Source organism: Sinocyclocheilus anshuiensis, unplaced genomic scaffold (assembly GCF_001515605.1).
Source record: "Sinocyclocheilus anshuiensis isolate Anshui unplaced genomic scaffold, SAMN03320099.WGS_v1.1 scaffold702, whole genome shotgun sequence".
In the NCBI taxonomy this organism is placed as follows: Eukaryota; Metazoa; Chordata; class Actinopteri; order Cypriniformes; family Cyprinidae; genus Sinocyclocheilus; species Sinocyclocheilus anshuiensis.
The window spans coordinates 698,400-714,772 of NW_015548184.1; the positions used below are offsets into that span (position 1 = coordinate 698,400).

Sequence of the window (16,373 nt, forward strand, 5' to 3'; positions counted from 1 at the left end):
AAAATATACACGTGTATTTATTTAGAAAGAAAATCACGTGGAGTAATAAAAAACATTATTGATTCAGTGTAATGTCAGTGTGAAATGCATCTGATATTAGATATCAGATATGTTACATGTACAGAAATGGACTAAAGGTGCATAAAGCTGTTCACACCAATGTCATGGAGATCAGGGAGAGATGTTATTGGCAGGTCGGAGAGTCTGGCCCTAAAGGTGATGCGTGCAGTGACTTCCTTGTCATTCAAACACTCAAGAGACACAGATGAGTCTTCACAGACTGCAACAGAGCTGGTCTGGCCAGATAAGGTCAGCTAACAAACATGAAGACACAAACAAAAAGTACACAAAGTAAACAAACGCACAGTGATGCAAAATTTCAAGACATTTAAACCAAAACAAAGCATAGATGAACAAAAACCCTTGTTTTCTGAATGTCATTTTAATAAATTCACATGCAAGTTGTCTCTGTAGGCTTTACGGACCTACACAGTTTGTTGTAATGCTGTACTGCAGGCCAATGACACCTACATATTAAAAATATGACACTTGCATACTAATAACACATTCTGGTGTTGCACATTTTGGTGTTGTTTACTTGTCAATCTAAAGTTGTATTAGTGGAAAATTACTGTAATATGCTATATGGTGTTTTCAAACTGTGATTCGGGGTTCCCCTATGGAGCCTCTAATTTAACATGGTAATGGAAAAATATGAGATGGGAGGAAAAATATATTTCAGTTGTTTTGCATTTGCATATAAAAGTTTTTCACTCTCCAAGAAAGTTTGTTCACTTGCAAAAGTTTGGTGTTTCCACAAAATCTGGCATTTGCTCACAGGGAACGCAATTTTTTTTTAAGCAAACAAACTCTGGCAAGGAAAAAGAAAATTTTGTGATTGAACATTTGTGAGCGAACAGAAATATATATATTTTCCCTCACATCTCATATTTTTTTCTATGACCATTTCCCCTCAAGGGCCCTTTAATACCCTGGGGTCTATGGAAGATTTTTTCTTTTTTTTAAACAAAATGTAATTTTTTTAGGGCTGTCAAAGTTACCTTAAATACCAAATCATTTATATAAAAATTTTTCATATAATTTTTTTCAATTTGGTATAACAACCATTTTGCCACATTTGCCAATAATGGCTATTTTATTCTACTGACAATCATGGTTTAACAATAAAAATAAATCAGTTTAATTATTTTTTAGACTTGTGATATTACACAATATTACATATTTAAATAATTAATATTAAACACAGTGGTCAGATAAAAAGATACACTGCCAACTAAATAAGATATAAACATTTTCCAAATACATTTGAATAATGTGCTTTCTCTTATGTAGAATGGCAAAATTATTTGATTATAAAAAATTATTTAATTATAAAAAGCCAATTATTTGATTTTAAAACATGTTGTCTTTATAATATTGTGCTGCTTCTTTTTTTCTTTCAAAGTTTTTTATACACGGAAATAATAAGTGGGAAATGGGTTCCTCACAAGGGAACCATCATAAGCATCAAAGCAGACTATATTGTACCTGTAGGCTGCAGAGGCCTGTAGCTCTCATGTCTCGCAGTAAAGCAGCCTGTAGCTGAACATTTTGGGTGCTGCAACTCTGTTGACCCTCAGCCAGGGACAGCTTCAGCTGTAAGGACACCTGCACTATCTGTAAAACCTGAGGCTCTGATGGACATCACAGACACACAGTTGCTCAGTACAAACAGATACACAGTAATTAGAGCAACAAGATTTAGAACGACAAATCCCGAAGGACATACTGCAACAACCTGTGAGTGTTTTAACAGGTAAATAGGACAATGTTTGTGTCTGTAGCCTTTACTTTGACAGGCGTAGGATAGTGGAGCATCATCAAGCCAGTTTTTGGCCTGGGGATCACACAGGAAGCTGGCGACAAGGGTGTTGACATAACCTTGGTCACAGAACAGCTTACAGCACTGCGTCTGCTGACCCGCAACATTCGCAGTGCTACACAGAACAGCACCATGGGAAACATCTCCAAATGGAAGAGGACACTCAGGAACTGAAAAGGGAAAAAATAAGGGAAAATCATGTTGCCACAAGCATATGCCACAACTTTACAGAAATGCAAAGTGTGACCTAATTTACTTACTGTCGCAGGCTGGGGTTTGTCCTGTGCTGCGGAGGGTGCGTGTCGCTGGCAGTTCCTTTCCGCTTTGAGAAACACACCAACAGTAGGACAGGTCACACTGCAGGGGTGAGAATCTCTGCCCGTCCTGCACACACTGAGGCTCATAGCCCACACCGATCTCTCTCTGCAATGCCAGAGTCTTCTGTAGAGAACACCAACCTGGACCTACAACACACAACATGGGCCTGACATGGTACATTTCTCAATGCCTCACTGCTTGATATGGTACTAAATGTTAGTGCTGGAACAACGTTACTATCACCTCCTGTTAAAACAGGATGCGATCTTGCTTAGAAAACGTAGGGCTTTTGAGATGTGTTTTTCCATTTTTAATTTGGAAAAACATGCCAATTGTGCTATGAAACTAAATTCCTAACACCCTTTTATTTCCCTAAGGGTTTATGGGTAGGTTATGGTTAGGTTCAGCAGCAAGGAAAGGGTTAAGCATGTGATCGATTGACAATAAATTTGACCAACAAAGGTTGTTGATCGGAGAACATGTTGTACTAAATCACACTCTAAAGATGAATGGATGAAATAATTACACTGCGGTTCTCCAGAAAGACTGGTGATGGCAGGTTGGATGACTTGTCCAGTTATTGGACTCACACACAATCCCTGTGAATGGCCTAAACCGGGCTTCTGGAGTACCGAAAACTCGCCGTCCTACAAACATGTGCACACATACGATGAGACAGACAAATATGAAATGCAAACCTTCGGTGGTTAACATAAAATGCCTTCTGTATGTATAATTCAATCCAAAAACAAAAAACAAAAAGAAAGCCTCACCTCCTCACATGATGGGCTGTACGTGTAAGTGATATTAGAGCTTGTTTGTGTCCAATCAGAGAGCAGGAAGTGACTTTGTAGCCTTTGGCATTTAGTTTGGCCTGGGGGACATTTTTTTTTACAAATCAGCTTGCATACTTATTCACAATCAAGAAGTCAAATCACAAACAACAGAACTAAATCAAGCAGTTAGCCTAACTACTTTGATTATAAAAAGATTAGAGATAAATATGGGATTGGACTCTCACACTGCTGAGAGGGTGCAGAACGAGACATCAGAGAGCCTGTGATGTATCTTCCCTCCTCATCAACACACCAACACTGACCTATGATATCAAACACAGCCAAAAAAAAAAAAAAAAAACTTAGGAGAAAATGATCTGCAAATGCATTTTTTTGAACCTTCTATTCATCAAATAATTTCCACAAAAATATTAAGCAGCACAACTATTGCTTACATTGATAACAAATGTTTCCTGAGTAGCAAATCAGCATATTACAATGATTTCTGAAGGATCATGTGACACTGAAGACTGGAGTAATGGCTGCTGAAAATTCAGCTTTGCCATCACCAGAATAAATTACATTTTAAAATACATTAAAATACAAAGTAAATTACAATAATATTTCACAATATTATTGTTTAGAACAGTGGTTTATGTGTCAAGGCTTTTACATGAAGTAAAAGGTTTATTTTTTTTATCATGATAAAAAAAAATATATGGAGAATGGTTTCACCTGTGCTTTGGTAGCACTGATTGGGTAGCCACTGGTCATAAGCGTCACACTGTGGGATGTAGGGTTGGTATCCCAGCATTAAACTCTGCCTGTCTTTGTCATCGGCCATCAGTTTGCTCTGCCAGTAGAAATGTAGGGCTGTTGAGAAGCGAAAGCAAATGAAGCCTTAGTGTGGCTAAATCATTATAGCACATCTCAGATGTGTCCTCTCCCAACCTTACAACTTTTATTAAATAACTGGAATGTGTAGGCACCTTTGAAGAATATATAGTAGGGTTCAAATGTTTAGTAAGTCACACAAATTAGCTTATCTAAATAGTGCAGAGAAATTCTCTATACTCTTAAATATAGGTACTTAATTTTATACCTTTAATGACATTATTTTCAAAAACCTTTATTTCCAAGTTTTTCAGATGTTGTCTCAGACTTTTGAACCCTACTATAATTTCTTCTGCAGTTTTTGAGCTTTTATTTTGAGACAGATCAAACATAAGGCTGTACTGGAATGAGCTGCGAGTCGTCTCAGCGCCAAGTTGGGGTTCCTCAGCAGAGTCTGAGTGATGGGGATCTTTGAGGAGTGTGTCTGCTCCAGCTCCTCAGGGCTCAAATAGACACTCTCTGCCAGGAGAAAACCGTAACCCACAGGCACATGCGAGCTGTTTGAAGCAGAGATCAGCTCTTCAGCTTGCTTCAGGAACTCAGAGACCCGGTTTTGAACCATAGAGCATGGATCTGGACCTGAAGAGACACACAAAAGAGATCATAGGAAGATAGTCAACTACTACTATTATTATTACTATAGTAGTGGCAGATAGTAGTACCACTACATACAGTACATTAATTGCTATAATGTATAACTTGTATAACTCACATTTGGGGATTTGTCCAATAGGAGCCTTGCTACTTGCTAGCATGTCTCCTTGAGGGTTAACGCACCAGCACTGATGTACGTGAAAGCTCCCAAGAGGAAGACTGAAATCTGACAGTGGGCCTGGATAACCAGAATCCTCTCCTCTGATCAGTCTCCATAAAGATAATGGGTTCAGAAAAACAGATGGTCCGTAAATGGCCTCGACGTTCCCATCTAACATGTCAGATGGAATATCAGAGATCTTCTCAAATCTCTCCAGGACAGGGAACACTCGGTGGTGCCCAGCTTTGAACAATTCAGATACAAATGTTCTGAATGATGCCATTGCTTCTGAGTTTCCTGCATAGGTTTGCAGAATTCCAAGAGCTTCTGAAACAGGCAGGTCTTGTCCGGAATTTATGATCCGAACCCACTCACGGTAGAACTCAATTGCTTGTTCTGGAGGCCCATCACACTGGATCTGATGCCAGCTGCCATCATAAGCACAATGAGGGATGTACACTTCAGAAAGCTGGATTATTGAAGATGGATCAGAGAGAACAGAGCGCACTGTAGACAGGAATTGCTGGGTGGCTGTTGCCTGGCAGCTTGTTGGACCTAAAGAGGAATATCAATAAAATAATATTAAAAAGTCATAATCTAACTTTTACATTTCAGATTTGAATAATCACTGTTAATGTGATTCCATCTTAGTAAAGTGAAATGCCTTCGTTGTCAATGAATTGACAACAATTATGGTGCATTTCCGGTTTCTGTAGCTGTTCATTATGGAAATCTGAGAGATAACATTGCAAATCCGAGACCTAAAAGTTAAAATTGTAGATATAAAGTTGCAATTGCAAGATATTAACTCACATTTAGAAGATTTAACATCTGTATTTATGCATTTGGCAGATGGTTTTATGCTCTACATTTTGAACTATAGGAATAAATATAAAGTCACAATTACGAGAACCCTAAAAGATTAATAGTAGTCTTCTAACATACTGATATGTACATTTTAGGGGTAGATAAGGTACAAAAATTGTCCTTTTTCTCACATTTTTCTGTAGGTTACATAAGACTGCCCTGGCATGTGTTCGATTTTAAAAAATGTACACTGGCAATTTTATGTGACAAATAAATAAAGAGCAAAACTTAACCTTTGAGAAGATACCTGGCAAAACTGAAAGCAATTAAGCTCCATAAAACAAATGAAAAGTCTGTATGATGCATAATTGAGATGTTTGGCCAGTTGTTTGTTACATATGTGCCGGATCATTTGAATGTGTGTCTAATTAAATGCATGAATACAGGAATGATCCTCTCTGGCTCAGTAATTAATCATCTGTGGTTAGCATTCAGACTCACATTGAAGAGAGCTTCCTGAGCTCTGAATGCCGAGTTTCGTTCCAGAACGGTCCACACAGAAACAACTTTTGCCAAGGCACTGATGTGCAACGTAAGCACCATCAGTCCCACATTTAGGAATGAAGACCTCTGATCCTGCAGAACTGCTGGCTTTGACTGCAATCGCCATCTGATGTTCTTTCTCACACTGGGATGAGCATCTCGGTCTGGACCCAGTGATGCGAGAACCTGTTATTTCCAGACCACGAGAGTCCACACACCAACACTCTGAGCCCTGACATTGAACTTCCTGGTATCGCCCATCCTCAGTGCACTGGGGCATGTATGGAGTTGAGGTGGAAGTCACAGACTTGCAAACATCTGATTTCTGGAAAATGGCACGAAACAGTTGACCCAACTGCGTGCTTTCTTCTGCCTTCAACTGTTTGATTGCTTCTCGAAGAACAGTGAGAAATTGCTCATTCTCAAGAGCCATTGAAACAAGTTTAATCATATCTCTATTGCTTTTCAGGTTCACCGAACGTCCAAATGTATCAGAGATCTCTTGGTCTAGTTTAAAACTGGCAGAGTCATCTGTAAAGGTCTTGGCCAACTGCATCAAGTCGGTCGCAGCTTGCGTCAAACCAACTTGACTGAAAACTTGACTGAAACTCAATGTACCACTGTTTCCAACAGTGCCGGTGAAGTTGAAATTGCCAGCATTCTTTAGGAATTTTCCTCCAAAGAGATTCTCCTGGAGTCTCTTGGGATTCGGGGCAAGAGCTTTCAGGGCAAGATCTCCAGAGGGAAACATCCCTTGGAGGACCTCTGCCAGGATGTCTCTGACATTTGGACGCTCCAGCTCTGGCAATGACTGAAGAAGACCAGAGTTGGCCAAAAGCTCCTGGAATTCAGGACTGCAAGTACCAAGAAAAGAGAGGGTGTCTTTGGAAACAGAGAACACGTTGCTCTTGCTGAAGTCTCCAGCTGGGCCATAAAAAAGCCTGGAGAGGGCTTGTCTCCTCTCAGACAGGCAGTCTTTCACTCCAGTGCCCAAACAAACAAGAAACACAACATTAGTCAGTGCACAAACTCTATTCAACTCAAATTTCACTCACCAAGGGACCGGTAAAGTTTTTCGTTTTTGTTTCACCGGTCCCTTGGCAGGTAAAATCACTCAAGCAAGCTTAAGATCACAATAACTAAAGAATAAATTGTATAGTTAAGGCACCATGAACTTCTACCACCAGACTGGATTAATTAGATTAGTTTCCAATGTGTTCGTGGATATATTTTAATGCATTATGTAACTACCTGAACATTACTTGTTATTGATTAATATCATTCAAGATTTACTGATGCTAAAGAGGTTGTTAATATTCTATACAAGTTAATACATTGTTAATATTCCATAAAACACACACAAAGGCCAAACTCACTACAATTTGGTACTCCATACTGGCGTGTGCCAAAGATCTCTTTTCCAACAGCATCCACACACCAACACTGGCCACCGGACGGACACTGGGTTGGCACATATGCTCCGTTATCAGTACAGGAGGGTACAAAAGAATTGCCAACCTGAGTAGCTGCAGCCCGTTGGCTCTCACATGGGGTTGGACCTTATTAAAAAAGTAAGAGTTGGGTAAGTACCTGTACTTTTATACGGATGTAGCAAATAAGTGCTGAAGGGTGGATTTTAGTCCTGCACTGCTATAACAACTACTATTTTTCCTATATTCTGTCCTTACATGTACAGGAAACATATTGATTAGTAAAAAAACGATTTGCAAATTAGGTAAGAAAAATAAACTTCAACGTAATAACATTATCATCTTAAATTTACTTGAGAACCAAAACTGCATATCCTTAAGAATATTTAGATATTTTTACTGGGAAACAAAAACACTGATTTATACAATTATTTTTGCAGTCTATGACATCATTATAGTAGCTTCCTTTTCAACAAAATGTTGCATACATCTAAATCTCCCGCTCACAGCCAGCTGGACGGCAAGGTAGCAGCGCTGTAGGATTCGATACATGTTTGACTGTGCAAATGTACTTCCTGCAGTCTGGTCTGAAAATGCTGTGTCGTACACCTCATCCAACAGCAGCTCCACACCTAGACAAACCAAACTCAAAACAATTCATCTTTTTAACAGCACACAAAATGTCACAACTTAGAATCATAGTCTCCCTGGTGCAAACAGAGGTTCAGTGCAAATACACAATGGTAACAGTTGTAGCGTCTGGACCAATCAAAAACACAATTTTTCATTTGATTTAACAAATCAGTTATTCAATAGATTAACAAGTCGTCACAGACCCCTCACCCAATAGACTGGGTGCCAGGATGTCTGCGAACGGCACCAGGCCCCCCCTGGTCCCCATGGCAACTAATGCGGATATCACTGGTTTTATGGCCCAGAGGAATGTGAGTAGAGAGAATCACTGCCTTTTCCATAGGAAGAGACACAATGCACAGTAGAAATCCCGCCTCAGAGTCGGTGGTTCTGTTAGGTTATGAGAAGATGTAAGCTACAACGCTCCAGGACACCCTAAGTTCGTGCCAGTCTTCGGCCTTGGCTTTTCCATTCACCAAGATTCTCTGACTCAAACTGGTTCTTTTTCACATATTTCCCCAATGAGCTGATTCACTACACAGTTTATGGATCACTCTTTGTGGTGTTTAAACCTAAAGCTCTTGGCTTAGTTCTTTAACCTGGATATAACTGAAGAGGTGTGTATCACCTGTGCTTGGCATCTCTCTTCCATGACTATCCGCTCAGAAACAATAACTAGAGAGCTCTGGGTAGGCCTTTCTGAAAGCACTGAAGGTCTGGAACACCTCTGGGTCTCTGTTAAAGAAAATAAACTTCAGTTAAATAAATCACTTGTAGCAGATGCATTTCAAACTCTTCTCAAAAAGAAGACTTTAACAGATTATCTAGGAAAACTGGAAAATCGTGTAAATTGTTGCATGCTTCTTCTATCTGACATAATACTGCTGTCTAGTGGTTAAACATGTAAAGCTTGAGCTGCTTTCCCAGATACAGAAGTGTAGATCTAAAAAGAGAGGAAGTGAGACTCTATTAATTCAATTAAATTTTAATTTACTATGAGAAAGTAACCATTATTTGGCGATTTCCAATTTTAGTCTTACAGAATGATATACACTACCATTTAAAAGTTTAGGGTCAGTAAAATTTATTTTAAATTAATACTATTAAATTAATACTAATTTTTAAAATTAAATGAATATTTTTATTCAGCAAGGATGCATTAAAATGACCGCAAAGACATTAAAAATTTAACAAAAGATTTCAAATAAATGAATAAGTGCTTTTGAACTTTCCATTCGTCAAAGAATCCTGAAAATAATAATAATAAGCAATGTTTCTTGAGCACCCAATCAGAATATTAGAATAATTTCTCAAGGATCATGTGACACTGAAGACTGGAGTAATGATAGCTGAAAATTCAGCTTTGCGATGACAGTAATAAATTACAGTTTAAAATATATTCTACAGTTATTTTAAATTGTAATAATATTTCACAATATTACTGTTTTACTGTATTTTGGATCAAATGAAATCTTACCAACCCCAAACTTTTGAATGGTAAACCACATATCTCACCTGTTAAAGGTGTGTAACAGGTCAAATATCATTCTGTCAGTGGTGTTGACAAACTTGCACTGCACAGGTAAGAAGCCCCCATCATCTGAACACTGAGGGGGAGATGATTCGCCGATACCATGAAGGAGTCGCCGCTGTCTCACCTCACAAGTACCAGGACCTAGGGTCAAAGGTTAAGACGCATTGTATAGCACATCTAAAGTCAAAAGTAGAAGTAAAAATCTTGATCTTTCAGAAACTCATCTAAACTGTTCAAACAATGCATTCAGGGAACTAAATGAATACAACACTGAATAAATGCACTCACACTTTGAGGGCTTTCCGTTCTGCCTGGTTCCATAGATCTCCATGCCTTCTTGGTCCACGCACCAGCACTGGCCACGGGATGCATCACACTGCATTGGCTCGAACTCACCTCAGTCCAAACATACTGGCACCAGGGTGATGCCTTCAGTTTGCATTGCCCGCTGTCTCTGGATCTGGCATGTGGTTAAACCTATAGAGAGAGGACAGGATGCATTTAATAGATCAAAATACAGTAAAAACAGTAATGTTATTAAAAATAGCTTAGAATAACCTTTTCCCCAGACATTACTTTAGTAATTAATGTCACATGATCCTTCAGAAATCATTATAATATGCTGACTTGGTGCTCAAGAAACATTTTGTCGTATTATCAATGTAGAAAACAGTTGGAAATTGACATCTATTCATGCTTTTCATTAGGGTTTTCTGGGACACCAAATGTCGAAACATAAAGAATGGCTTACAATAAACCATGGATTTATTTTGCCGACTCCCAGGTATCTCAAGTCCTTCTCCATTCACACACCAACATTCCCCACCTCCACGATTACACTGAACATGCCTGCAAGGATGCCATTTTTTTTTCAAACTTTTCCACAACATACCATAGTGCTTTTATGTAATATTATATAGTATATACAATAATGGTCAAGTTAATGCACCTAAAGCAGCCGTCCTCAGAGCACTGGGGGACGTGCTCATGTCCCTTCGCTGAACTGACAGCCCTGAGCTGTTCACATTGACTCAGACTCTCGGTCTCCAGCTGGTACTCTGAGGGGAAGACACAGGTGGACGAGTTTTCTAAACCATAAAAACTTAAATACAGAACCTATAGTAAATAGAACACACTCACCTGAAATCTTTCCACATGTCAAGGAGAAGATGTTAAGCAGTGTGACAATTACAAAAAGGTGTTTCATCTCTTCCATGTTCTGAATATTCTCTAGGATGCAAGAACTCTCCTAGTGAACACTACAAGACTGCATTGTCTTTTATACCATATCCAAGATGTGCACTGTCATACCTTTTCAGCAGTCATTTTACGGATTTATCTATCAAAACACAAACCTCTCCAACCTGGTTAGAGTACCTGGTGGTGAATAACAAAATTTTGGACATCGTAAAGTGAGCAGCCAACCTTGAACTCTTGAGAGCACTTCTTTAAGAGGAACCAGCAACATCAGTCATCTGAAAACCACTTCCAATAGAGATGAACAGAGCTGTGTGAAGTTACTTCTCTCATTTAGTTGCCCCGTACTTCTATAAAGAGGAAAATACTTTGTAGAAACATTTAGAGAAATAAAATTCACATTTACATTAATGCATAAGTGTAAACGATGACCATACACAAAAAACGTTGAGAATATTTTTTAATGAAGTTGTACATACAGATAATTACATCAGGTCTTTAAATAAACTCTTTAAATGTACAGCTGGTATTTCTCATCAAAAGAAACTTCAAGTTTTAAATCTAAATTCTAAAACACTCTTTGTACAGATTAATAGAAATTGAGATTAAACGGGCATTTTAAGTATTATCCTCTTATGCCTTAATTTTTTTTTTCCTTACAGTTATAAAAACTGTTTATAAATTTTTCAAGGGAACAAAATGGATTCAATATATGCATTTACATCTATCTCAGGATTAGCTTACTTCATGGTAGCAACTCTCAAAGTATCAACATGATAAACAGACATTAGTGAGAAGAGTCACCTATCTCTGGACATCCTGGATAAAGTTAGAGTAGCCTGTTTTCTTGTGAATTGCTACAGCATCCATCAAGACTGTAGAGAAATATGCTAAAGTATTAGACGAGTTGTTGTATGAAAATTATCTAGGTGTTGGTCTAATGAGCTTGTTGGCATTGTGAACCTTTAGTGCCAGTGTATCAGACCGCAAATGAGCCCAATCCTGGTCTAAAATGCAACATCCATTTCAAAAACTTGTAAATCCTGAACTTTGTGTCTGGGGAAAAAAACAGACCACAGTGATCTGTTTTCTTGCACTTTAAAGTGACTTTTGAAGTGGTGAGAACCTTTATAACCAGATTTGTCTGGTATCAAAACAAGTCTGCTATCAGTGACCCTCTTCAGTCAAGTTCATATTTCCTTAAGCTCATAGAGTGGAAATACAGACTGGATTTGCTTTGGGGGTCTAACTGATCAAAAAAAAAAAAATATATATATATTTAAAAAAAAAACTACATTTATGTGTGGTGTTATGACCTTTATAAAATAGATAATCTCTTCTATTAACATGAGAAAGAATTAATCTGCTACAGTGAGCTCTTCCTATTTTGGAGAACAAAAACTTCTTTAAGCAGATATGTTTTTAGACTCAACATGAACACACCAACATCTTCCTGTTTCACACATTACGTGTGAACTTTCCTTTACTCATATTTGGCGATGGCCAACGGTTTACTTCACAAAGTGCACATCTACTGAACAGGAGAATCATGTTGAATAAACCTTCTCAAACACGTAGTTGTGTGCGAAGAAACGTGAGGTTTCGCTCATAACACACACTATAATGTGTGTATCACACAGAGCAGAGGGTGCTCATCTGCTGCACTTTTCCCAGGTCCGTCAGAAGCTGTTTGATGCGGCACTTGAGCTGTGGGAGTCGGGCCAGGGGTTCAGGGGGCTCCAATTCTCCTGTGAAGTCCAACCAACTCTCGAGCACTTCATACAGACAGGGAGAAAGAGAATGAAACCTTAGCAAAATATCAAAAGGCATCTCTGCTTCTTGCGTGATTTTTTATGGCAAAAGTAAGCAAAAGGTTTCTGGTTCACAAAGGATAAATCGTTAGCCATGACAACTGTGCTCATGAGCAAGACATTTAACTTCAACTTAAGCTCATGGCGGTATTCTTCTGTGACACCACAGAAACAAATTCAACCAGCCCTGGTCATGTGGCAATAAATATAGTTTTGACTCTATAATGGCACTTTCCATATTTCTTCCCCTTACCATCAAGCTCTTTCTCGATAAGGTCCATACGGCCAGACAGCTGGTTCTGAACATCCTCTATGTGTGTAAGCAGGTTCATCTGCCACTGCAGACAGTTCCTGGCCTGCTCCATGGAGCCCATATTGCTGTCATTCACACAGCCAGACAGAGCAATGGCACTGCTCACCTACACAAACCATAAAGAGCACCGATTTCAAAATCTGTTTACCTTTTCACATACTGAACCTATCCAGACCGGAGTTTTAATTGTTCTTTGCTTACCTCTTCTTCCTTTCGGTTAAACTGAGAGGCTGTTTGCAACCCCTGCTCATCCCTTGTGTGTTCGAGGCCTGTACCGGGAGGTTTCTGGTAGCTGTGCTCACTGGTAATATAAGTTTCAGGGCTTAAGTTCTGGTTGAGGTGCTCTTTGAAATGTAGGCAGTCTGGAACGCCACCCATAGGCTGGTCCTCATCAGAGTTCACCCAAGACCGGGCCCACAAGTGTAAACTTGGGTTGTGTTTGTTCCTAAAAAAAAATGTTAGAAGCGTATAATTGTGCCTGCATCTTTTCTTCTACAGTTGTCTATCAGAAGAACAATTTAAAACCTGACAGGCCTAAAAAACTCAACCATTGTTATACAAATTAAAATCGGCATTGTCTGGGCACTATGGAAAAAAATATATATTTTTTTCCATATTATACAATACAATATCAAACTGAATCTGTATAAATTATTTAAAAAAAATCTTGGTTGTATGATATTCTGTAAAAATAATATTAAGAACATATAAGTATATACAATAGTAATATACTGTACTTCTAAATCTTTATTTTGTGAGCTTGTCATGAAAATCCTTTGAGTTGCAGTGTGTATTTATAGTTTTTCTCAGATGAAACGGTGAAAAAAGCTTGTGAAGTGAACTCTCGGTAAAGCTCTGGACTGTCCTCATAAATTGAGACGTCAGACACTTGAAATGCTTTAAGTGTAATGTGTGTTTGCATTGTTGTTGTCATGTTTATGTTTGCTGTCTTACAGGCTGTTAGATTAATCCATAGAGTAAAAATGTCCACATCTTCTCATCATTAGCAACATAAATTTGATCACGATCTTGGTAAGATGCAGTTTATCGCCCTGTCCTAGCTTAACCCATCTTTGGCAACAATTATTTTTGGATGATTTGTTATTATGGTAGTAATATGTTTTTTTCAACAATGTCACATAATGTAAAAAATTCGGTATGCTTCTGGAAAGATAAAGTGTCTCTTACTGTAAAATATCCATCTTCAGCTGAAGGCCATGAAGCAAGTTTTTAACACTGTAAACATCAGCCAGCAGCTGGTGAGTGGACACGATCTTCTTGGCGTTCTGATGCGAGTAGTTCTCTGTGAGGAAGGACAGGCCATACATGTGGCCCTTTTGTAGCCAGTCTTTATCATGGCGGTATTTAGCACTCCACCTCTGACCTGAAAAAAGTACACAGTTCATTAACAACCTTGGAGCAATTTCAGTTTTATTTTTACTGTACATAAACTTCATTTCCATTTAAAAAACAGTTGAAGATAAAGCTACAAAATCCTGCTGACCCTTTGTGCACGGTATTGTCGCACAGGATTGTTACCTGGAGGATCTCTGCAGATGTAACATATGTAGTGATCAGGGATGCTGTCCTCCAAAAGCCCCATACACACACTGTGCTGCCAGCACATACACTCCTCACACTGTAAAGACAGAGAGATAATATCAGAAAACTATTATTTGCCATTTTACAGACAGCAGATTCAGAACAAGGACACCAAAAAGGTACTTAGAACCATTTCAAAACACTTGAGATGTTTCTTGCATGAAACTGTATATTTACAGACAGCATAAAAACTAGTTTCAAAGTTCATCAGGTGGCATTTTCTAAGAGTAAACCTACCTGAATCATAAAGCCGTTTTCTTCATCCATCTCACAGATGCAACGAACGATTTCATTGGCACCATCATCATCCTCATCCTGGAAGTCCTCCATAGTGATCGAGTCTAGATCCTGGTTATACTCATCTCCACTGAACAGCAAACTCTCAGTGGTCGAGTCTTCCAGGAAGTCGATGTCTGATAGGTCTGAGATAGGAAAAGGAAGTAGGACATGAAATGAGGCTCAACATCACAGCACATCACTGACACCATATTCATGTTAACTTCTATCTATTATCTACTATCAGAACACATCGAATTGAATGGCAGGAAGCTACAGCTAAAATGATACCATTATTGGAAAGTGGCTACAAAAAGCTGTAAATCAATGAAAAGACTTACTCTCCCCGGTGAGGTCGACGGACAGTATGGCACGAGGGTATTGGAAGGTGCTGTGCTTGAAGGCACTAGAGGAAGAACGATGCATTGGGGAAGACGGCCTATCCAAATAAGCCAACGACATCTCATCCAGGTCTGAGTAACCTTAGCACAAAGGTGAGAACAATATGACCCTCTCATTCCATACATCAAATAGATGGCTAAAGTGAAATGAGGCAAGTTAAAATTGATGAAATTTGAAAGTTGCTCTAATTTTTAACTCAAAGATGTAAGATTCAAAGTATTTGTAAAACGACCACTGAAAATTAGGCAAACATAAAACTTAACTTACAGTGCAGTTTTGATTTCTTCTTCTTTTTTTTCTTTTTCTTCTGTTTAATTCGGAAAATGTCCTTCTCTTTCCTGTCCCTTCTGTCTTTATCCCTCTTTTTCACTAAAGAGAAAATAAATACAAGATTTGATATACTTATTGATTTAAGAATGTAAAATTGAGATAAAAAAAGTCTGTAAACTGACCAAACAACTGACATTTATCCACCAGTTTGAATTTCCGCTCTGTCTTTATACAAAGTCCTGAAGACCAAACAAACATCCATATGATAAAAATGGAAAAAAGGAAGAACTCCATTCACCGTCTTTAAAATCTAAAGAAATAGCTCACCATCTAGGTGCTTTTCCTTCTTGATAATCTTGTCATGGAGATTATCAAAGTTGGGAGGTGGTAGGGAGACCTCTGTACTGTCTGAACTGACAGAAGCAGAAGAACGTTTCTTCTTACAGAACTTAGGAGGCCTCACACAGCCAGAGCTGTCCATTTGAAGCATGAAGGCCTGAGAGGACAGAGCTAAGACCACAAAGAGAAGATGATAATTCAGTTTGTGTAAATGTTAATTCCATAGCCATTTTGCTGAAATCACCCTGACAAATAACAACTTACAGGAAGAAGTAGAGACGGTCCTGCGTCTCTTGTTATCTGGCATATCTGACAAGGTGCTTGTAGGCATGGAAGCAGAAGTGGCCCTAGTGCGGCCCACCCTCTCTGGTGAGCAGACCTCGCTGTCCATTTCTTTCTCGGTGTTATGATAGTACTTCAGGTGATAGTCCAGCAGTTTTGCTTTCCGGAATGCTTTAGAGCAGCCAGGGACTTTACACTTAAATTTATTATGGTCCAGGTCTATTAAAGTCTCATTGGGAGCAGTGGGGTCATCAGACTTCTTGGTGTTAATAACTGAAAAGGAAGGGGAAACCTTTGTTAGATATATATA

The 16,373-nt window shown here is 38.7% G+C and overlaps 2 protein-coding genes across 7 annotated transcripts in view; both read right to left on the minus strand.

The window, feature by feature from the left end:
• Nucleotides 1–10,897, minus strand: part of LOC107704832 (thyroglobulin-like) — a 34,073-nt gene extending 23,176 nt beyond the window's left edge. Inside the window, 20 exon segments of the mRNA XM_016507856.1 lie at nucleotides 158–314; nucleotides 1,549–1,694; nucleotides 1,852–2,052; nucleotides 2,143–2,346; nucleotides 2,727–2,847; nucleotides 2,974–3,074; nucleotides 3,222–3,299; nucleotides 3,712–3,849; nucleotides 4,213–4,449; nucleotides 4,583–5,179; nucleotides 5,933–6,964; nucleotides 7,351–7,533; nucleotides 7,893–8,036; nucleotides 8,666–8,772; nucleotides 9,553–9,712; nucleotides 9,860–10,048; nucleotides 10,323–10,420; nucleotides 10,521–10,629; nucleotides 10,712–10,820; nucleotides 10,883–10,897. Of these exon segments, the coding sequence (XP_016363342.1) occupies nucleotides 158–314; nucleotides 1,549–1,694; nucleotides 1,852–2,052; nucleotides 2,143–2,346; nucleotides 2,727–2,847; nucleotides 2,974–3,074; nucleotides 3,222–3,299; nucleotides 3,712–3,849; nucleotides 4,213–4,449; nucleotides 4,583–5,179; nucleotides 5,933–6,964; nucleotides 7,351–7,533; nucleotides 7,893–8,036; nucleotides 8,666–8,772; nucleotides 9,553–9,712; nucleotides 9,860–10,048; nucleotides 10,323–10,420; nucleotides 10,521–10,629; nucleotides 10,712–10,820; nucleotides 10,883–10,897 (4,126 nt within the window).
• A 354-nt stretch (nucleotides 10,898–11,251) lies between these two features.
• LOC107704904 (PHD finger protein 20-like protein 1) overlaps nucleotides 11,252–16,373 on the minus strand; it is a 14,346-nt gene continuing 9,224 nt past the window's right edge. For 5 of the 6 annotated variants that reach the window (XM_016507942.1, XM_016507946.1, XM_016507943.1 and 2 more), the window contains 11 exons: nucleotides 16,046–16,336; nucleotides 15,770–15,952; nucleotides 15,625–15,681; nucleotides 15,440–15,541; nucleotides 15,112–15,252; nucleotides 14,732–14,916; nucleotides 14,432–14,531; nucleotides 14,081–14,276; nucleotides 13,094–13,337; nucleotides 12,833–12,998; nucleotides 11,252–12,543 (listed from right to left, as the gene is read on the minus strand). In XM_016507942.1, the coding sequence (XP_016363428.1) occupies nucleotides 12,401–12,543; nucleotides 12,833–12,998; nucleotides 13,094–13,337; nucleotides 14,081–14,276; nucleotides 14,432–14,531; nucleotides 14,732–14,916; nucleotides 15,112–15,252; nucleotides 15,440–15,541; nucleotides 15,625–15,681; nucleotides 15,770–15,952; nucleotides 16,046–16,336 (1,808 nt within the window). In that variant the 3' untranslated portion in view covers nucleotides 11,252–12,400. The remainder of the gene's footprint in view (nucleotides 12,544–12,832; nucleotides 12,999–13,093; nucleotides 13,338–14,080; nucleotides 14,277–14,431; nucleotides 14,532–14,731; nucleotides 14,917–15,111; nucleotides 15,253–15,439; nucleotides 15,542–15,624; nucleotides 15,682–15,769; nucleotides 15,953–16,045; nucleotides 16,337–16,373) is intronic. The other variant, XM_016507945.1, reaches the window with a different exon arrangement.